The sequence below is a fragment of the Neovison vison genome, chromosome 13 (assembly GCF_020171115.1).
Source record: "Neovison vison isolate M4711 chromosome 13, ASM_NN_V1, whole genome shotgun sequence".
Taxonomy (NCBI): Eukaryota; Metazoa; Chordata; class Mammalia; order Carnivora; family Mustelidae; genus Neogale; species Neogale vison.
In genome coordinates, this window is record NC_058103.1 from 132969602 (window position 1) to 132989854 (window position 20253).

At 36.7% G+C, this 20253-nt stretch overlaps 1 protein-coding gene across 6 annotated transcripts in view; it reads right to left on the minus strand.

Annotated features, from left to right (window-relative positions):
• Nucleotides 1-20253, minus strand: part of TJP1 (tight junction protein 1) — a 248609-nt gene that overhangs the window by 45858 nt on the left and 182498 nt on the right. For all 6 annotated transcript variants that reach the window (XM_044230309.1, XM_044230308.1, XM_044230314.1 and 3 more), the window contains 6 exons: nt 16923-17047; nt 16108-16210; nt 10393-10669; nt 6243-6346; nt 5490-5658; nt 4529-4676 (listed from right to left, as the gene is read on the minus strand). In XM_044230309.1, coding sequence (XP_044086244.1) covers nt 4529-4676; nt 5490-5658; nt 6243-6346; nt 10393-10669; nt 16108-16210; nt 16923-17047 — 926 coding nt within the window. The remainder of the gene's footprint in view (nt 1-4528; nt 4677-5489; nt 5659-6242; nt 6347-10392; nt 10670-16107; nt 16211-16922; nt 17048-20253) is intronic.

Genomic DNA, 20253 nt, shown 5'->3' on the forward strand with positions numbered 1-20253 from the left:
TCACTGCGCTGCGTCAACTCACAACCAACTGCCTTAGTCTGACTGGAAGGCATAGGAGCCAAGAGGAGGAAGTCATTAATCCATTAATTATTTTCACTGAGACACTTCAAGAATCATATCTTTCTACCTGGCCCTTTTTTTCACAGATGAAGGAGAAACCAAAAACAAACCAACAAACCAATATGAGAGACTGCATAGTCTGAAAAAGAAAATGCAGCAGCACCTACACCAAGTTAATTACCAACATTATTACATGTAAATCTCGTTCTGAATAAACCATCTATCTGTTAAATAGGAGGTTAATAAAACCTTTACTTAAGACAAAAAAAACTAAAACCAAAATCAGAAAACAAAATCTGAAATTCACCAGAAGATGGGCACTTCTCCACATTTTAAAAGAGTAAAAAGAAATATCCAACTGATATATATAAATGTCCCAATAATTTTTAGCCTATTGGCAAAGTTCCAGAGAGAACCAAGCAATAGCTGACAGAAACTATAATACTAGAATTAAAGAGTATTTATAGTTTTCTAATATCTAAGGAAACAATTATGGAAGGTAACAAAAATCATAAAGTGTGTAAGTAAAAATAATGATCTTTAGTTTAAAAGCCAAGACTTCTCTAAGGCATTTAAGCAGATACATTATATGCCCTATATGCATAGGTATTCGGATTTACCTGGCACTCCTGGAAAACAAGATCATGAGCTTAAAGTCAACTTTGTATAGTAAAAGGCTGATAGTAAAAGGTAGACCATATAGATAAATAGTTTTCATTCCAAATATATCAGCTTAACTGGGCTCAACACGTGCATTCAGTCTAGAAATTCAATTTTACCATGATGTATTTACTATATCATAAACAGTATCAATACTGATACCACTAACTTCAGAACTTTGTGTAAGCATTTTCTCTCAGGAGAGACAATGAATAAAGAGAATATTTAAAAATTTTACAAAGTTTCAAACTTCTTAAAACCCTGCTTTCAAGTACTTTTATTAAAAGCAACCGTTTGAAGTGGCGGGGGGGGGGGTGGGAGGTTGGGGTACCAGGTGGTGGGTATTATAGAGGGCACAGCTTGCATGGAGCACAGGGTGTGGTGAAAAAATAATGAATACTGTTTTTCTGAAAATAAATAAATTGGAAAGACTGAAAAAAAAAAGCAACCATTTTTATTAAAGATATGCTAAATATAAATTAAACCTTTTCTATTTGTTAAAATGCATTCCCTAAAAACTTCGGACAACAACTTAGGCCTTAAATAACCTTTGACAGTTTATGGAATGCCTGAGTGTAAGTAATACAAAACATAATCTTTACAATCCAAATTCAACATTAGCTTAGTTTGAGCCTTTACTACAACAGAGTTTTTTCAGCACTGCAGCTGCTTATGATAATCAGTAGCACCACAGTCACCTTTATTGTAACAGTTCATAGGACAGAACAAAAAAGGTAAACATATTCTGTTACAAAGGAGGAAAAGTCATAAAACAGATGTGTTAAACTGAACGTTACACAGTAAGGAGAGTAAACTATAACCCAGCAGAAGCTTAGAACACAGCCTGCAAATCAAATACTCTCTACATGTGCAGGAATCACGCCGAGATCAGTGAAAAGAATCTTCTCAGTGAAAGCTACGTGGTAATCACCATGCAACAGTGCCACCAGCTGTGGACTCTCTCAGTATCCAAGTTTTGGCCCAGAGTGGGCTCTGAAACATTACTGAATAAAATACAAAACAAACCTGGCAACAAGCATCAAGGTATAAGGTGTAAGAAAGGTGTAGGAAAATGAGTCAAAATTCTCTCTATACATATATTGTTTTTTAGTTTAAAAACAAGACTATTTTAACATTCTAGACCAGGGCCTGACAAACTTTTTCCTTATATGGCTCTTTGAGCCTTAGTCTCTGTTGCAACTTCCCAATTATGCCATTCGAGGATGGATTCCAATAAAACTTTATTTGCAAAATCAGGCAGTGGGCTGTATTTGGCTCACAGCTTGTAGACTGCCAAACCTTGTTCTAGACAATAGTGAAGATACACTGCTCACCTAATTATAATGAATTAATAAGCTAATAGGTTTTTCCCAAGCGGTCTGTCCATGTAATGTTTGCTTTCTCAGGAAACAACATCATGTAGAAAAATGTAAGTAGGTCATAACAATGAGAGAATGCTGTACAGGACCCATGGTGTTTCTTTTTCTTTCTTTTTTTTTTTTTTAAAGATTTTATTTATTTATTTGACAGAGAGAGATCACAAGTAGGCAGAGAGGCAGGCAGAGAGAGAGGAGGAAGCAGGCTCCCCGCTGAGCAGAGAGCCCGATGTGGGGCTCGATCCCAGGACCCTGAGATCATGACCTGAGCCGAAGGCAGCGGCTTAACCCACTGAGCCACCCAGGCGCTCCCCCATGGTGTTTCTTAATACCAGGATTTTACTCTTAACGTCTAAATTGTTTCTCAACACGGGATAATCCTCTATAACTGCAGTTATTTGGACTTCAACATAAACTTTAGGGGAAGAAATAAAACCTTTAAGTAACTGGTACTACTGTATGTCTTGCCTATGGGCAGGTCACAGAGTTCTCAGGAATTAAATTTTCAGCACAAATATCTGGAAATAATCTGAAGACTCTGGGTCTTCTGCAGTTGAAGTATTCTCTTTTCTTTAGTATATGATACATGTTCTAACCATATTTCTAAATTTGGTAGTGCAGAGAAGAGAATAATACCAGGAACTTTAAAACAAACAAACAAACAAACAAACAAATAAAACAAAAAACCAAAAAACAACACTATTCCTTGCCTCTATCTGAGAACAGGGCCCAGGATTCCGCATTTTTGAAAGATCTCATTTAATTGGTGTTACCCATAAGAATACCTGAGGTTCCCAATTAAAACATCCCAACTGTAATATAAAAAATCTTTTTCTAAAAATCCCTCAACTTTTAAGTTACAGATGCCAAGTGTGAATGAACTCTAAAATGAAAAAAGTAGGCATCAAAAAAACTTTCTAAAATTTCGAATTTGCTCACAATAAAAACTAACGGTCAAAATTTGGATTTTTTTTTTAAAAAGGAAAATCATGTCCAAACTGTTTGATACCAGTATGGTTTCTGGGTGAGAGAAATGTGTTAAAATTATAGCTGCTCCCATGAAGCATCCAAAGGTGTTAGTTATATCACTGTGTGTTGTGGCAGCAATCCTTTCCCAGGTAACATCTATGCTGTGTCAGGAAGATTTTTAGAACTAACATATTAACTTGTAGCAGTTAAAAATAATAATCAGCTATAAGATAAACCAGGACTGGCTTGTGACAATACTAATATTCCTTTTTAAAAAAATCATTACAACCTTAAAGTAAAGATCAGAGTTAATATAATTTACAAACCTAAAATTGAAATTTAGAAAGTATCAGCTTCACATATTTTCTAAAACCAACAGTGTACAACCATATTACTATGGCTTTTGACAATCTTTTAAAGGCTTTCTTCTGGCCAGATACTCCTCCTTTCTCTGTTTCCTTCTTTCTTGCCTCCTCACCTTCCTTAAGGAATGCACTCCCCAAAGCACTTGGCCTCTCCAAACTTCAGTGACATCTATGGCTTGAGTTAACACCTCCATGCAAGTTAAGTCCGGAATAACTATCTCTAACCCTAAACTGTTCCACTCAAGTTTTCAAGTGCCTCCTGAAGATCTCCATATGGATTATTATTAAAAACAACAAATCAATTGGGTAGCCTACAGAGCCCTGGGAATGTCCACAAATTTTATGTAAAATGCTACATTTATGTGTACATGTGCCCTTTTCTAGAGACAAGGGCCATAACTTTCAGTTTCTCAAATGTATATGCAATCCCAAAGACCATATAAACTCAGATAAATCATATACTACTAGCATACCGGACCCCCTTGGGATAAATACCAAAGAGTGTATTTTTATTTTTATTAGGTTTTGTTTTAATTGTGTTATGTTAGTCACCATAAAATACATCATTAGTTTTCAAAGCAGTGTTCCAAGATGCACTGTTTACATACAATACCCAGTGTATTTTTAAAAGGGAAAACAAAGTCCAGATTAAACTGTCTAGGAAAGAACTACTGGTATAGTTAACCTGCCCAAGCAATAGATTCTATAAGCTAGCTAGCATCTTCTAATGCTGTGGATCAGCAAATTCCAGCTTAAGGCCAACTGTTTTTATAAGAAGTTTTATTGGAACACGACCCTGCCCGTTCATTTACATACTGTCTACAGTTACACTTCTGTGCTACAAAGACCAGAGTACTGACAAGAAGCTGTGTAGCTTGCATACCTAAGATATTTACTCTTTCATTCTTTAAGAAGTTTCAGTGACCTCTGGTTTTTGAGATAATCCCTAAATTGATTTTTTAAATCCCACAAAACCACAACAAACCCTACCTAAACTTGATAATCAAAAGAAAATCTATTTTCTAGTTTTATTTGTAAGCAATACCAGAAACATGTATCAAGCACACATAACTATATTAATGATAGAGTGTGATTTACCTGCCACTGCTGGGCTGCTGTGGAGAGTGTCTGGAATGATCAGAAGGCTCTGACCGTTGGTCAGGTGATCGTGACCGGCTGTGGCGGGGAGGTCTGTCATGTGATCGACCAGAATGATCTGATGCCAGTGACTGAATTTCTGAAATGTCTGTTAGGTAAAAGGGTGCTATTTATTTTCCCATAAAATGATTATAGTAAAATGTAAGGTACTCCAGGGATAAAAGATATAAGCTACTAAATATAATTTCATATAAAACTGATGTTTTAAAGCATTAACTTCATCAACCACTGATAAAAATGGTGAGCTGCCTACAGAAAATACATAGTGACAACATCAATGGACCTTGAAGGCATAGGCTAAGCGAAGTAGTCAGAGAAAGACAAAACAAAACAAAACAACCACAAAAAAACCACAAACCCACACAATGACCAAACTCACAGAAAAAGAGTTCAGATTTGTGGTTACCAGGAGAGTTGGGGGAAGGGGGTACGGGGAATTAGAAGAAGATGCAAACTTTCAGTTACAAAATAAATGAGCACCAAGGATGTAATGTACAACATAATGACTATAGCTAACAGTGCTGTTATGGTATATATAAAGCTATTAAAGAGGCTAAATCCTAAGAGTTCTCATCAAAAGGCGAACCTTTTTTGTAATTTTATCTATAGGAGTTAACCAAACATATTATGGTATTGTTTCATGATATACATAAATCAAACCATTATGCTATGCACCTTAAACTTCCACACAGATATATGCTGATTTTCTCAATAAAACTAGAAAGTAACTAAAAGTAAACCCTCTACCCTCTAATATATATATAAACAATATATATATTTGTAATTCTTAGATTTTGAAGATGTCTGGCTTGTACAAAAGTATTTCACTCAAACACATCAAATCTTCCTACTACTTCATTAGGGTCACTTAAAGGGGCTCTGCAAACAGAACTGTACTCACCATCTCTCTCAGAGGCATTAGCAGAGTGGATACTGTCAGAAAGATCAGGGACGTTCAATAGGGTAGCCCGTTCATCCCTCTGAACTACCATTTTTAACTTGCCTTTAGACCTTTCTATCAATGTCTTTGCATCTGTCAGTGACATATTTTCTGTCACAGTACCATTTATCTGCAATGGAAAAGAAACGTGGTTGAAAATAAATGAAAAAATTACAATTGTTAACTTAATGTTATGGAACAGGAATATTTAAATTATCCTTGGCTTGCTGCAAGCAGCAAAATATTCCCTTTATACTTTCCTGTATTATCGAAGTACTCCTCTTCCCCAAAATAATAAAAATTTTAATACACTCTTGCTTTGTCAGAAAACCCAAATTAGTATCTCCAAGCCTGTCACTTTCTATTACTTATAAACAAACAAACATTTTAATAATATTTAGTTAGCAAAACACTTATTATGTAAGACTAAATGTATCTACCTACAAAGTAGCTCCTAACAGTGAGTGATATTCATTTGTAGCGATTAATTTGCCCAGGATGACTCCATGACTAAAGAAAGACATCAGTGTTGACATGTAATAATAGACAAACCATTTTTGTCCACTAAAAATGGCAAACCATCCAGTGCCCCAAACATTAGTTTTTAATTTTTTTTTTTTGCAAAACTGCTTTCAACATTAGCAGAAGCTATATGGTTACACTAGAATTTTGTCTTCTATTTCAATTCCTTAAAATGTAAGAACAGGACTATACCTTTAATACAACATCGCCTTCTTGAATATTGCCATCTCTTGCTGCCAAACTATCTTGTGAAATTTCCTTTACAAATATATGGCTGGCCAATCGAAGACCATATTCTGAAAGAATATATTTAAATGTCTTTAGTGTAAAATGCTACGAGACTTAAATAGAGTTTAAAAGCATAAGAGTAATGACCACCTTGAGTTTTTAAGTACAATCAATAATAAGAAATTATTCTTAGCTACCCTGCAAAGATGACATTTCTTCTAATTATCAAAAGTGTGCAAATCAACATGAAAGCAAAGGAAGTTATGTGATTCAAGCAAAAGACTGACAGACCTTATTCCATTTTACTCAGAGAAAAAAGCCCTGAATAACAGACCATTTCTTTCTATGTTGTAATAAAACACTAGCTTTTCAGAAGGTTTCATGAATACAATTCTAAAAAGTGAACTGCCTGAGGTTGGAAAAACTCTGGAGAGGTTGGCAATTTTACTGATGACTTGTGTTACCAAGCATACACTGTTTTTGTTTTCTCCAATTTCCTAGAGCGAAAGTATTTCCAATCCTACAAACCTCTAACACTGGTGAGACAAATGTAGAGCATTAGGACATAAACTCTGTACTAGTGTTAAGGCTTCAACTAGCTGAGCAGATACAGGCATGAGTTATAAATGCCAGTCTTTTCCTTTTAACATCAAGTATCCAAAAGTAAGGCAACATTGATTCTGTCTGTGGGTGAGGAAATGGTCACAGGTGAGGAAGGTACCAGAGTGTCCAGTAAACTGTCCAGGGACCTGCAAAACTATAGAATTCTGTTTGTAAACTACAACAATGACAACAACGTAACAACAACAGGAAAAGCACTGCTCCTGGTTTTCTCAGGAGAGAGAAAAGGACAGTGTCATTCTGCATTAAGGAAGGGGGGGGGCAAAAAAAAGATCTTGGGGTTTTTGTTTTTAAAGATTTTTTTTTTTTTTTAATTTGACAGAGAGAGATCACAAGTAGGCAGAGAGGCAGGCAGAGAGAGAGAGAGGAGGAAGCAGGCTCCCCGACAAGCAGAGAGCCCGATGCGGGACTCGATCCCAGGATCCTGAGATCATGACCTGAGCCGAAGGCAACGGCTTAACCCACTGAGCCACCCAGGCACCCGGGGTTTTTGTTTTTAATATGGGATGGGTAGCAGGTCGGCTAACTCAAGCTTCTATAAATTACATCAGAGTTACAGCTTAACTTAAGGCAAATACACAAAGAGCGCTCACAAGCAAGAAATCAGGGTAAAAAAAATAAAATGACTTTTGAGGGCATCTAGGCAGGCAAGTATATGTGTTTAATAAATGGTTGTTGTATCACAAAAGAATACAGTATTGATGACAAACTTCTCCTTATTTAAGATTAAAAAGTTACAGGGGCACCTAGGTGGCTTGGTCAGTTAAGCATTTGCATTCAACTCAGGCCATGATCCCAGGGCCTGGGATGTAGCCCTGTGTCAGGCTTCCTGCTCAGTGGGGAACCTGCTCTCCCTCTCCCTCTGCTCCTACCCACCCCCATGGGCTTCTCTCACTCTCAAAAAACTGAAGAGAAAAAAAAAAAAAAAAAAAGTAAAAAAAAAAAAGATTAAAAAGTTATAAATGACCAATAAAGAGATGACTTCAAAATAATCCTGATATATTCATATACTCCAAGTGTTTCCTTAGGTAAATATTAACTATGTGCCAGGCACTGTGGATAGAAAAGCAGCAAATGAGAGATAGTCCCTGCACTCCCTGGCAACCTCCACACGCACTAGGGGCAAATATAAGTGTGAGAGGACAGATAAAGACAATACAGGGTTTCGTGTCCAGAATGGAGTCTGAGAAGGCCTCCCTAAAGAAGAAATACTAAAGTGGAAATACTACTGAACCAGAAGGATGAGAGTGTGCATTTGTGATTATGTGGGGTGGGGGTAGGTGGTGGGCAGTGGTAGAGACAGGGTGGTTAAAAATAAATGCATCTCTGTGAAAGTGTTGGTAGAACTGACTGGAAGGGATCCAGAGTCTAGTTTTAGAGACTTACTAAGTTCACTTAAGAGATGAGGGTTGCTCACCAGACCAAAAAATAATAATAATAACTATTAGAGAATGTGAGTTAACTACGATTATCATGTAAATGATGGCTGTGATAAACTTGATTGTGATCATTTTATAATGTATATGTATATCAAACCATCAAGTTTGTATCTTTTTTTTTTTTTTTTTTAATTGGACAGAGAGATCACAAGTTGGCAGAGAGGCAGGCAGAGAGAGTGGAGGAAGCAGGCTCCCCGCTGAGCAAAGAGTTCGATGCGGTGCTCGATCCCAGCACCCTGGGATCATGACCTGAGCCGAAGGCAGAGGCTTAACCCACTGAGCCACCCAGGCGCCCCTCAAGTTTGTATCGTAAATGCATAAAATTTTATGTATTTATATACAATGTTAATTACATCTCAATACAGCTGAAAGAAAAAAGATTATGGTAGTTTGGATAAAGGTGCTGGCGATGGAGAAAGGCAGTAGTGGGATGGTTATTTAAGAGTGGTATTTAGGGGCGCCTGGGTGGCTCAGTGGGTTAAGCCACTGCCTTCGGGTCAGTTCATGATCTCAGGGTCCTAGGATAGAGTCCCGCATCGGGCTTTCTGCTCAGCAGGGAGCCTGCTTCCCCCGCCCCCTGCCTGCCTGTATGCCTACTTGGGATCTCTGTCAAATAAATAAAATCTTTGGGGAAAAAAAAAGTGGTATTTTGGAAGCTAGCATGTATCAAGTGGGTACAGGGAAGTGAGGAAAAGAGAGATGTTAAGGATAACTACCATGTTACCCAAAACTGGCATGAGAAACCAGGTAGATGGGATATATTGAACCAGCGACCTCATAAGAAACACAAAAATTTTGAGGAAGATGTGAGTTTCTTTCAAGATATACTGAGTTTAAGGAAGCTGAGCTACATGAAACACTGAAGTGAGTATGCCTAAGGGTCAGCTGGCTCACAAAAGTACAGCCGGAGAAATAAGTTTTGTCATCAGCAGCAGATAACTGCGCCAAGGAGTAGATGAGACCACCTGAAGAGGTTATATTGAAGAAAAAAGAGACTCTGGAAGAGAAATCTACCTAAGATTAGAGGGCAGGATGAGGAGAATGAAACTGAAAGGATACAAAAAGGGGGTGGGAGACCCAGAAGGACACAGTATTATCATTCTCTTGAAGCCGAGAGAAGACATTATTTCAAAACACAGGAACTCGAGCTTGCTTCAGCAGCACATGGATAAAATACAGGAAGTGGTTAATGCTATGCAAAATGGTACTGAAAAGGTAAGTAAAATAAAGACTGAAAATTTCTACTGAATTAGTGTGCATGATTTGGGGAGCAAGGTGAAACAGTTATCAGGCCAGAGAGGGTTGGAAAATGACCACAGCAGGGGTGGACAGTTTGAGAAGTCTGCTACAGAATAAGGTGAGGAGCAAGAACTAGAAAAAGGTCCGTCAGATGCTGGTAGAGCAGATCAAAGTGAGCCCACATGATATTCTTAGTACAACACCTTTTTACCAAAATGATCAGCCACAGATGATCATTTGAGAGACGTGTCCACAGCAGAAGGATACCGCAATCAGATTCATTCTTAAGAAATCTGATTCAGGGGAGGCAGCTGGCTTTAGTTTCAAAAATGTTAAAGATGTCCTGCATTACAGAAAGATACCCTAACAGGGGGATCCTTCTTCTTAATGTCTTCATTTAAAAAGTATTCTGCCCCTCCACACACCCCCCCCACCTCCACCAAGTCCAAGATTTCTTCCTATGGTTATGCCACTACTGATCCTAACAGCTAGGTAAAACACTGATTTTGAGCTTGGTGATGGTATGAAATTTATTAGCATAATTTGTATTTGGCTATCCTAATCAAAAGAAATACAAAATCCAACTACTGGACCATTTATTTAAAGGACTATCTGCTACAACAAAATAATTCAAGAGAAAAGTGATGATCCCTGAAGTCTGCTAAACGGGACAGGACCTACAGCAACAGGACATAACAATGAAGATAACAAAAGACAACAAAAGCAAGGATAGGAAGGGATGGCAATTTTACTTCTTAGCAAAATTAATGTTAACATTTTCACGTGAAAATGATAAGTGAGTTAGGAGAGAATACCTTCATTTTTCCGGGATTTCACCAACGTGACTTTGGTGGGTTTGGCAGGTTGACTGGAGGCCACAGATCGCCTATCAGACCGTGGGGACAAACTCCTCTCTCTGCTTGCACTTCTATCCCTTGCCCAACTCTTCTCACTCCTTCTACTGACCAGACCGCCACGGCTGCTTCTTGGGTCATGGACTTCCTCCTCGTAACTATCTTCTTCATTCTCAGATACCGGTTCAGGATCAGGACGACTAACTGGTATCTGAACTTTCTTCTTCCTCCGAATGGTCTACAAATAAAGTTTACCAAAAAAGCTTACTGATTTCCATATATACTTTCATTTCTAAGAGAAAGGAAAATTACAGTTTTCTGGTCCCATATCAATTAAACTAATTATGAATCAGAGAGACACAATATACAACAAATTACTATTTCCATAATGGATGTGTTTTCTGCTCTCGACAAACAGATCTGGTTAAGAACCAAATTTGCAATAGTGAGCCAAATGAAGTCCTTAGTTACTTAATTCAGAAAGATTTTCTAGGTGTAATAATCACCAGCTTAAAAAAGAACTAATAACTGTTGGTGGTTGGAATGAAGGATGGAGCACTGTACTCTAGTACCATCAAATATACTGTAGTTGCTACCAAGCAAATTTGTAAGCCCAACTTGACTCCTTTAGATTTTCAGAATCCATCAATATCAAGGCCCACAACTGTCTTACTGAAACTCTTAACAGAGAAATTTACTTTACTTCCACACTAACATTCAACTAAGTCAAGTTGGAGCTAATAACTCTATTATACTTCACCAATACAAACTGCTTTCAGTTTCTATATCTCTCCAATTTGTAATTTCTCATCTTGGCATAAATCCCTTCTTCTGGCTTTCTTTCCTCAATGACTCTAATAAATGGTTCAATTTTCCCTGTTCATTTATTTCCTTCACTTTCTGTAGGTTCAAGATCTTCAAGCATTACCTGATGGAGTGGCCTCTTAATCCCTGGACTGTGTGCAACTCACCTTCTCACTCTGATACACCCAGGATCTCATCAGATATCTGTAAGATCTTCTTGGGTTAACATTCCTTATCTTCTACTTTTGATGCTTTGATCTACTGAAACTTTTCGATTCCCATCTTCTTTTGGACTCCTTTCTCTCCTATTCTCCCAGTCCATTAATTCCTTCCTGGTTTCACCTGCCTTGTTCTCAAGTTTTCATGGAATGTCATGCTGTGATATTTAAAGGACTTTCTCTTGACCTCTCAATCACCTGCTATGAAAAACTCCAGTCCTGTATTACCTTTACCTTCAGATGGCTGTTTTTCCACACTTTGCTGAGTAGGTCCTCCATAAATTCATTTTATTTGACAGAATTCTTTTGCTTGTTCAGTACTCCTTTCCTCTACCTCTTGCCTCTCTATGGAATTTGCTAACATGGGAATTCCAAAACCATTCTCCAAGATCCCAGTTGCTTAGCCTGACTCACAGAGATCAGTGCCACTTTACTTCCCTTATACTCCTACATTTTTTCAGTATCTCATTTATTTATTCATTTCTTCCTTTGGGGCTCAAAGACCAAGCTGATCCTCTTCCTGGATGAATGAAATCCTCCCATATGAGCTCTTATTCTTATCCCTACCCACCTCCAAAAACTTCTTAATCAGTAACAACCCCTGAAGGTACTTATAACTTTCATGTCTCCCTCAAATTTGTTCTCTGCCTACTATTCATCTGCTAATTAATCCTCTATTCCTCTGTCTTATTACACATTTCCAAGTTATACTATCTCTTCCCTTTGTGGCTAATTTTCTTCAAAGAGCTGCTCTACCCTTAATACTGCTTGCTGCTCCTTTCTACTACCAAGGATGATCAGAGAAGGCCGTTCTGAGGAAACAACACTGAAGCTGAAGAAGCAGCAAAATGCCAATACATGAAAAGAGACAGGTCAGTTCCCTGTTAGGAACTGAGAGAAGACTGTCTGTCTTTCCACCCTCTGTGCCCCACAGCTCAGCCCCTTATCCAGTAACACTTACTATAAAACATTCTTAACTGACTCTCTGCATTTTAGCCACACCTCTACTTCAAGCTCCAATAAACTATTTTAGAAGTAATACTTCTGCAGTGTTACTTTTTTAAATCTTTAATTCCTCCCTAGCAATATACAAACAAAAGAAAAGTAACCAGATAAGAACTAGGAGCTTTCCATGTCTTCCTTCAAGAGAGTGCCTGCCACCTCTGTAAAACTGACCGCATCTGAAACTACTCTCAATCTCCAATGTGCATTATGATTATGATTGTGTATATCCATCTAACCTGTCAAGATTCAGGTTTCTGGGAGAAGGTCCTTGCCATGCATTTAACTATACATTTAATGAAGTATTTGCAACCAGTTAATTGCTGAACTTACTGAAAAATATCCAATCCTGTTATAATTCTCTATGTATACTACAGTTAATGGTTGTACACTTACAAGAAGATATTTAGCAGGTTTGACAATTATGCTTGCTTGATTTTATCACTGAAAATTTTGAAAGAGAAATTTGGGGGGAAATGCCTACTTCAAAACAGTTTTGCTAAATTAAAGATTCAAATGTAAAATAAAACAATGAAATCCTGTAAGTACTAGAATAAAGTACAGGATATATACTTCTATAACTCTGATAAGGTAAAGGGGTTTATAAGCCTGACAGCAAAGATGGAACCAACCAAGTGAACATCTGACAGATTCGACAATGTAAAAATGAAGGCATTTCAGTATTGAAACAAAATGACATAAAACAACCCCCCAATCACCATAAACAACTTAACTCAGAAAAGCATATGGGGAAACAATACATGTAGTATATATGACATAAGACTAACCATCCTAATATATACAGCTCTCTAGTATGACAATTATCACCATAAAGATGCAAAAGAATAAGCAAAAAAGAAACATAAATGGGCAATATATACACTACGGGATAAACTCATTTGTACTATAAAACATTTCACTTGAACTATTATGTTCAGTCTGGCAAAGATTTAAAAACTGTTGATAAAACTGGACTTACAATAGCCTACTGGCTTTCTGAAGGGCATTGGCAATACATACATCAAGTCATTCATGCCTTCTGGCTGAAAAGCCACTCCTAAGATATTATTCCTAAACAGGAACTGAATAGGTAGGTAGAAACACAATGATCTTCAACACAGTATTTTTTTAATACCTGTAGAAACTGGATGCTGAAATGCCCACCCATGAATGGGTTAGGTAAGTAGCCCCATGGAGATATACTGAAGTGCTCAAAGAAATCATCTTTAGGAGATGTTTCTGCCCAGTCATTTACTTCATAATGCTTTTTTAGGATAGTCAGAATTTTAATAAAAATTATACATGCTCACTGTGTCATAAACTATTTCTATCTTCACACTGTTAAATCTAAATTAGCCTACTTATGGCAGTTACATTATCCAGTAAAATTCTAACATTTTAGTTCAACAGAAAAGAAATAATTTATTTGCTTAACAGCCAAAGAGCTCTTAGTTTATGGAAAGATAATCATAAACAACCAACCATCCCAATGTAAGAGCACAGGGAAGAAAACTGGGGTCAGGGAAAGAGGAAGTGGTTATTCAAACTGAAAAAAAAAAAAAATTAAATAAGGAAAAACAATGTATATATGATCTTGAGGTTCTGGACATGGCTGGGGATGAATTAAGAAAGCCGTCCCACAATGAAAGACCACAATCTAAGACACAGGTTTTATTTCAAAAGTCATATGGCAATGATAAACTTAACAAAGTAAGATATGAGCCAATCACTTCAAATGTAGAAATGAACAACAGCTCTCTGCTGATTAAAACACCCTTCTACTCAATCCCCCAATAACCTCTCCCTATAAAGCAAAAAAAGACTTGCCCAACCTTCCTAAGTTCTGCCTGCCCAACTCATGTAGCTAATTAAGTATACTTAGAGCAAAATCCATCCTTGAGCCGCCCCAAATCCTTTTCCTATTTCAAATACATTACAGGTTTTGGACCTACTTCTTACAAAATAATTTCTATTGGGAAAAGTCTGAGGTGTAGGAATACAACTTTCTTAGATGCTTTATTGATGTGGAGTATGTAAGTTGAATATTTTGCATGGCAACAACAACAAAAACCCAGCTCAACATTTCAGGAGAACAGGGAGCTTAAAGAGTTGGGGTTATAAGCAAAGCTCACAACCTCATGTATAAGGGAGAAAAACCCAATTTACATAAAGTGCTCACCTTGGAATGTGAAACTGAAAAACACTATAAATAATAATAACAATGCTAAGGATCAGCAGCTAAGGCAAGAATGCTAAAACTGACTCAGTTTTAAGATAAGCAATTATAAAAAATTAGCAATTTGCTTCCATAAACACTATAATCTCATATTCTAAAAACTTTAAAAACTACCACCCACTAACTAGTATGTATATGAACTATGATTTTAAAATGACATTACAGTTGTAAAAATATAATTAAAATGAAGTTGTGAAAATATATAACTCAAAAGATGATGTCTGTCATTTGGAATGCAGTAACTCAAGAGTGGGTATACTGCGATTTGAGAAAACTCTCACCTCACCAGCATTAACACTGGTGTGGAAATAAACCATATGTCAAGCAGCCTACACAAGGGAAGAGGGCCTAGCAACTGTGCACAGTCTTAGCAGAGTCTCAGGGAATACACCTTCTAGATCTCACCCAATCCCTAAGGTCCAAACATAATGTAGGCCTTCCTCTCACACCCTCTCCCTTCCACTGGGGCCACTGTGGTTCTGAGTGTCTGCTAGGAAGTAGAAAAGTTCTCAGTAGCCAAGGCAGGGCAAACCACCTAGCTGCCTACTCTGGCTCTTCTTCCTGCTCTGTATACCTGATCTAAAGCCTCACAGCAGTGCCTTTACCAGTCCTTTCAGAAGCCAGAGGGGCAAAAACGTGGGGAAGGAGCAAAGTGGGTAAAAAAACAGCTAATATGCTCCTAAATCTATATAATTTTAAATAGGACTTTTACATTAAATCCATTTTGTGCCATACTGGCTTAGTTTTACCTGTTATTTGAAGCCAGTTATTAAGAGTTAACTGAACTTCTGTTCCCTTATTTAAAAAAAAAAAAAAAAAGACTTCTTAAGAGAAATAATGAAATAGAAGATAATAGAAGATAGTTCCAGCTATATACTAAAACAGTAACATTAAAATGCACCCTGAACAACCCTACAATGAAAATCTTACCACTTTCTCTCTCCTCAAACTGTATCAGAATAACAAGGAAAGTGGTTGATGATGTATATGTTCAAGGGACAATGTAAAACTTGCCCATTAAACAAATCCTGTAACAGAAAACAGGGCTAAATATTTCAAACAGATTACCATGCCAAGATTCAATCTAACATAAGTACTTTAAAAAGAAGGAAACATTAAGCCATAAAAAGGTGACCATTCAATCACCCCCCACCTTTCCTCTTCAATCAAATAAATAAATAAATAAATAAATACTAGATAATAAATAAATAAATCCTAGTACCTAAATTTTGAGAAAATATACACACAGTGATAAAACACATCACCAGTTATTAGAAAAAACACTCTTGTAAGTTAACTTTAGAACTACTGATCCAGTTTTCATTTTCTTAAAGGGTTAAGATGAACTTAAAAAAACAGAAACATATCAACCCTAATGTTGATACTTTTGCTAAATTAAAGGTAAAGGATACTTACAATTTTTGCATTCTTCCCACTTTTCCTTAGTTGTTGAACAGCAAAGGCATGTTCAACATTATCCATTGAAACTCCGTTAACCATTGCAACTCGGTCATTTTCCCTAAGGAAAATAAGGTCACCAAAATAACAAGTTAGAAAAAAAACATACAGACAGGTTTGTGAATACATTTTCAAGATGGGTTCTTCCACAAAAATATTTCAATTATATAATTGAAATTATAGGCTAATCTATTTGTCTTCAGATCAATGATACAATAATGTCAAATAACTTTCTGATTTCCTATAACATTTAGAAACTAACCTCAGGCCATTAATGTTTTTAAATCATTAATACAATGTTTTTACAAAAGAGTGAACAGGTACCACAACAAAAAATAATTTTTGGTGGTACAGTTAGAGGACATTAAATGATACATGTTACATAGCTGGGAAAAGTATTCCCTTTTTAAAAGCAGTCTTTCTCCTTCCAGTTTTCTTTCAATCTTTCTGACCATAGCTCACTTTTTGCTAGGTAGCATATCTTCCTTCTCTCTTTACCTTGTTTATCTTAACTGAACAATAAGGACAAGATTAACGGTAAGCTGTTCCTGAAGGCTAAATTCCACCCCAAACTGTGTAACAAGTTTTCTCTTCATCTTTATTTTTACAGTAACCACCCCTTTAAGGTAAGGGATACTAGCTTTCCATTTATGGTATCTCTATTATCTCTAAGTAGAAATGTATGTTAATTTAAAGAAATCCCTAGCAGAATTCGCCAGTGACTGAGGGTAGGAACAGTGCTTGTAACCAAGTACCAAAAGAAATGTGCTTACTGTAGCTGTCCTTCAGCAGGTCCCCCTTTCAGCACATCTGAAATTACTATGGAAGTCTCCCCACTCTGAAAATGAGGGTTGTCTCTTCCACCAGATATTGCAATTCCAAATCCAAATCCAGGAGCCTAAAGTAGTAATTATGGAAAAACACTCCTATTACGAAAAATAATTGTTCACTATATGATACAATCTAAGAAAGTTTAAATATAAAAATTACCATCTTATTACATCTATGATTCAAACACTTGCTTGTGTGATACATATCAGAATGATCTATACTGATATGAGAATGCATACTCTAATAAACTAAATGATGGACATAAAAGATTATTAAAATTTGCTGATTCCAATGTTTTCTAAGTACTAAAACATATTTTAAAATTCTGAACACTACAATCCTGCATTTACTTTTATCATAAGAGCTCTTGAAAGTATTGGCAATGCACTAGTGTTATCATCACAAAACTGGCAAATAATTTATAGAATGAACACTTAATTAGTATAAACATCTGATGCCACCTTGTATAATAAATATCAATAAGCTGTGAAAATCAAATATGTTATTTCAACATCCTTCAACTATGCTAAAAATCTCTTTCAAGTAATACATTATAAGAATATCTTATATGCACATTGCATAGAACAGAAAGTAGAACCATATCAAACCGTTTAAAAAACATTTTTAATGAGGCACCTGGGTGGCTCAGTTGTTAATCATCTGCCTTCAGCTCAGAGCATAATCCCAGGGTCTGGGATGCAGCCCTAGTTCTGTGAGAAGCCTGCTTCTCCCTCCCCCAATCCCCCTGCTGTGTTCCCTCTCTGGCTCTGTCAAATAGATAAAATCTTTAAATAAATAAATAAAAAATATTTTTAATTAAAGAAAATAATAAACTATATACTTCTAAATGACCTGAAAATCTTAATCACAATGACTGAGGGCAGACCAATACAAAGAAAACTGAAAATATTTCCAAGTTAAAAAACTACTAAACTCATATCTTCCTAAAATACAAGAATAAATCCCTACATAAAACCATTCCCTTAGTATAACTCAAAAACTGACAATATCCAAATTACAAAACAGAAACAGGCCTAAAATTTCAAAAATATGATTAGAAAGAAACAACTGTTGGCACAGAATTGGGAAATACGAGAAACTACTTTACAGAATAAATTCAAATACATTTGAAAACCCTGATGAACCAGGGACACCTGGGTGGCTCAGTCAGTTAAGCATCTGCCTTCCACTCAGGTCATGATCCCAGGGTACTGGAATCCAGCCAGGCAGCGGGGTCCCTGCTCATCAGCAGGGAGTCTGCTTCTTCCTCTGCTCCTTCCCCCCACTTGTGTGCACACATGCTCTCTCAAATAAATAAGATCTTTTTTAAAAAGGGTGGAGGGAAGAAAAAGAAAATCCAGATGAACCAGATTATTGAAATGACTCAGAAATTAAAAATGCAATTTAAACAACACAATTTCTGGAAATGAAATAGAGAAAATTATCCCACAAAAAAAAGCACCAGCCACAGATGATTTCATAGGCAAATTCTACCACGACATCATTGTCCAGGTAGCCTCAAAGCCTCATAAACTGTTCCAAAGCACTGAAAATGAAGGAAAGCTTCTAAACTTTTCTATAAAGCAACTATAATACTGACATCTAAATGATAGTGACTGTCTATAAAGACAGAGCCCCACTCCAAATATTAAAGCCCAAAATGATTTCTATATAACTATACAAAAAGTATTAAGCAAAAAAAAAAAGAGGAAACGGAGGGCTACTTCTGACAAATACTCCATGACAAAGGGATATATTACAAGAATGCAAGATTGATGTATAAGGAAATTCACTGGTATCATACACATATCCTATTACTAAATCTAAAGGAAAAAAAGTTCTATGATTATATCCACAGACTTTAAAAAGGACTTTGACGGGCGCCTGGGTGGCTCAGTGGGTTAAGCCGCTGCCTTCGGCTCAGGTCATGATCTCAGGGTCCTGGGATCGAGTCCCGCATCGGGCTCTCTGCTTGGCGGGGAGCCTGCTTCCCTCTCTCTCTCTCTGCCTGCCTCTCCATCTACTTGTGATTTCTCTCTGTCAAATAAATAAATAAAATCTTTAAAAAAAAAATTGTTTAAAAAGGACTTTGACAAAATCCAACAGTTACTATTAAAGAAATTTTTAAAAAAATACAAGAGAATTCAATCTGTTGTGACAGTTGCTTTTTATTAAAATATGTGAAGAAAGTCCAGCTTCACATACATACACAGTTAAAAAAAAAAAGGAAGCAGCCCTTTTAGGTTATTCTGGATATTCATGTTTGATTTTATACCAAAACTTGGTGTGAGCTTCCTAACAGCTGCAATGTACAATCTGAAACATATCAATTAATTTTTTGTACTCAAATACCCATTGACAGGTTTTGCACTTCCAATGGGTATTTTTAACCATTACTGGTTTTATAATAGCATGCCTTGGTCATGTGAAAAATACTTGGGCAAATCTTTGAAAGGATAACATATTTCATTATATATATATTTTTTAAATTCTGTATTGTGGTGCCTGGGTGGACTTTGGAACATCTGACTTTGGCTCAGGGTCATGATCTCAGGGTCCTGGGTCGGAGCCTCCCATAGCTCTGGGCTCAGCAGGAGTTTGCTTGTCCCTCTGTCCCTCCCCACCCCTCTACCCCGCACTGCTCATATTCTCATACTCTCTCTCAAATTCTCAAGTAAATAAAATCACAAAAAAAATAAAAATAAAGATTGTGTATTAATATCATCACCAATCTCATCAAAATCTGGAAGTACTGAAAAGCTACTGACTCATGGTAGCAGGTGAAAGCTTTCCAAATGTTAGTTTTTGCTTTAAATTCAATTTTATTTATTGGCAACAAATACATCAGAATTGCTTTCCCTGAAGCAACAGGTACTCATTCATTTGAGAAAATTGTCTGTCAAATATTCAACTCTGGATAACCATATATTCCTTCAGGTAAACATCGTGTTACACACACAGACATATGCACAACTCGTTTCCAAGTCAAACAATCACAAAAGTACTTCAGTATAAAGTGTCTTATGCATATATACTATTTCAATGCGTAATTTAAACACTGTACTCAAGGACGCCTGGGTGGCTCAGTTGGTTGGACTGCCTTCGGCTCGGGTCATGATCCCGGAGTCCAGGGATCGAGTCCCGCATGGGGCTCCCAGCTCCACGGGGAGTCTGCTTCTCTCTCTGACCTTCTCCTCCCTCATGTTCTCTCTCACTATCTCTCTCTCAAATAAATAAATAAAATCGTAAAAAAAAAAAAAACTGTACTCAAAA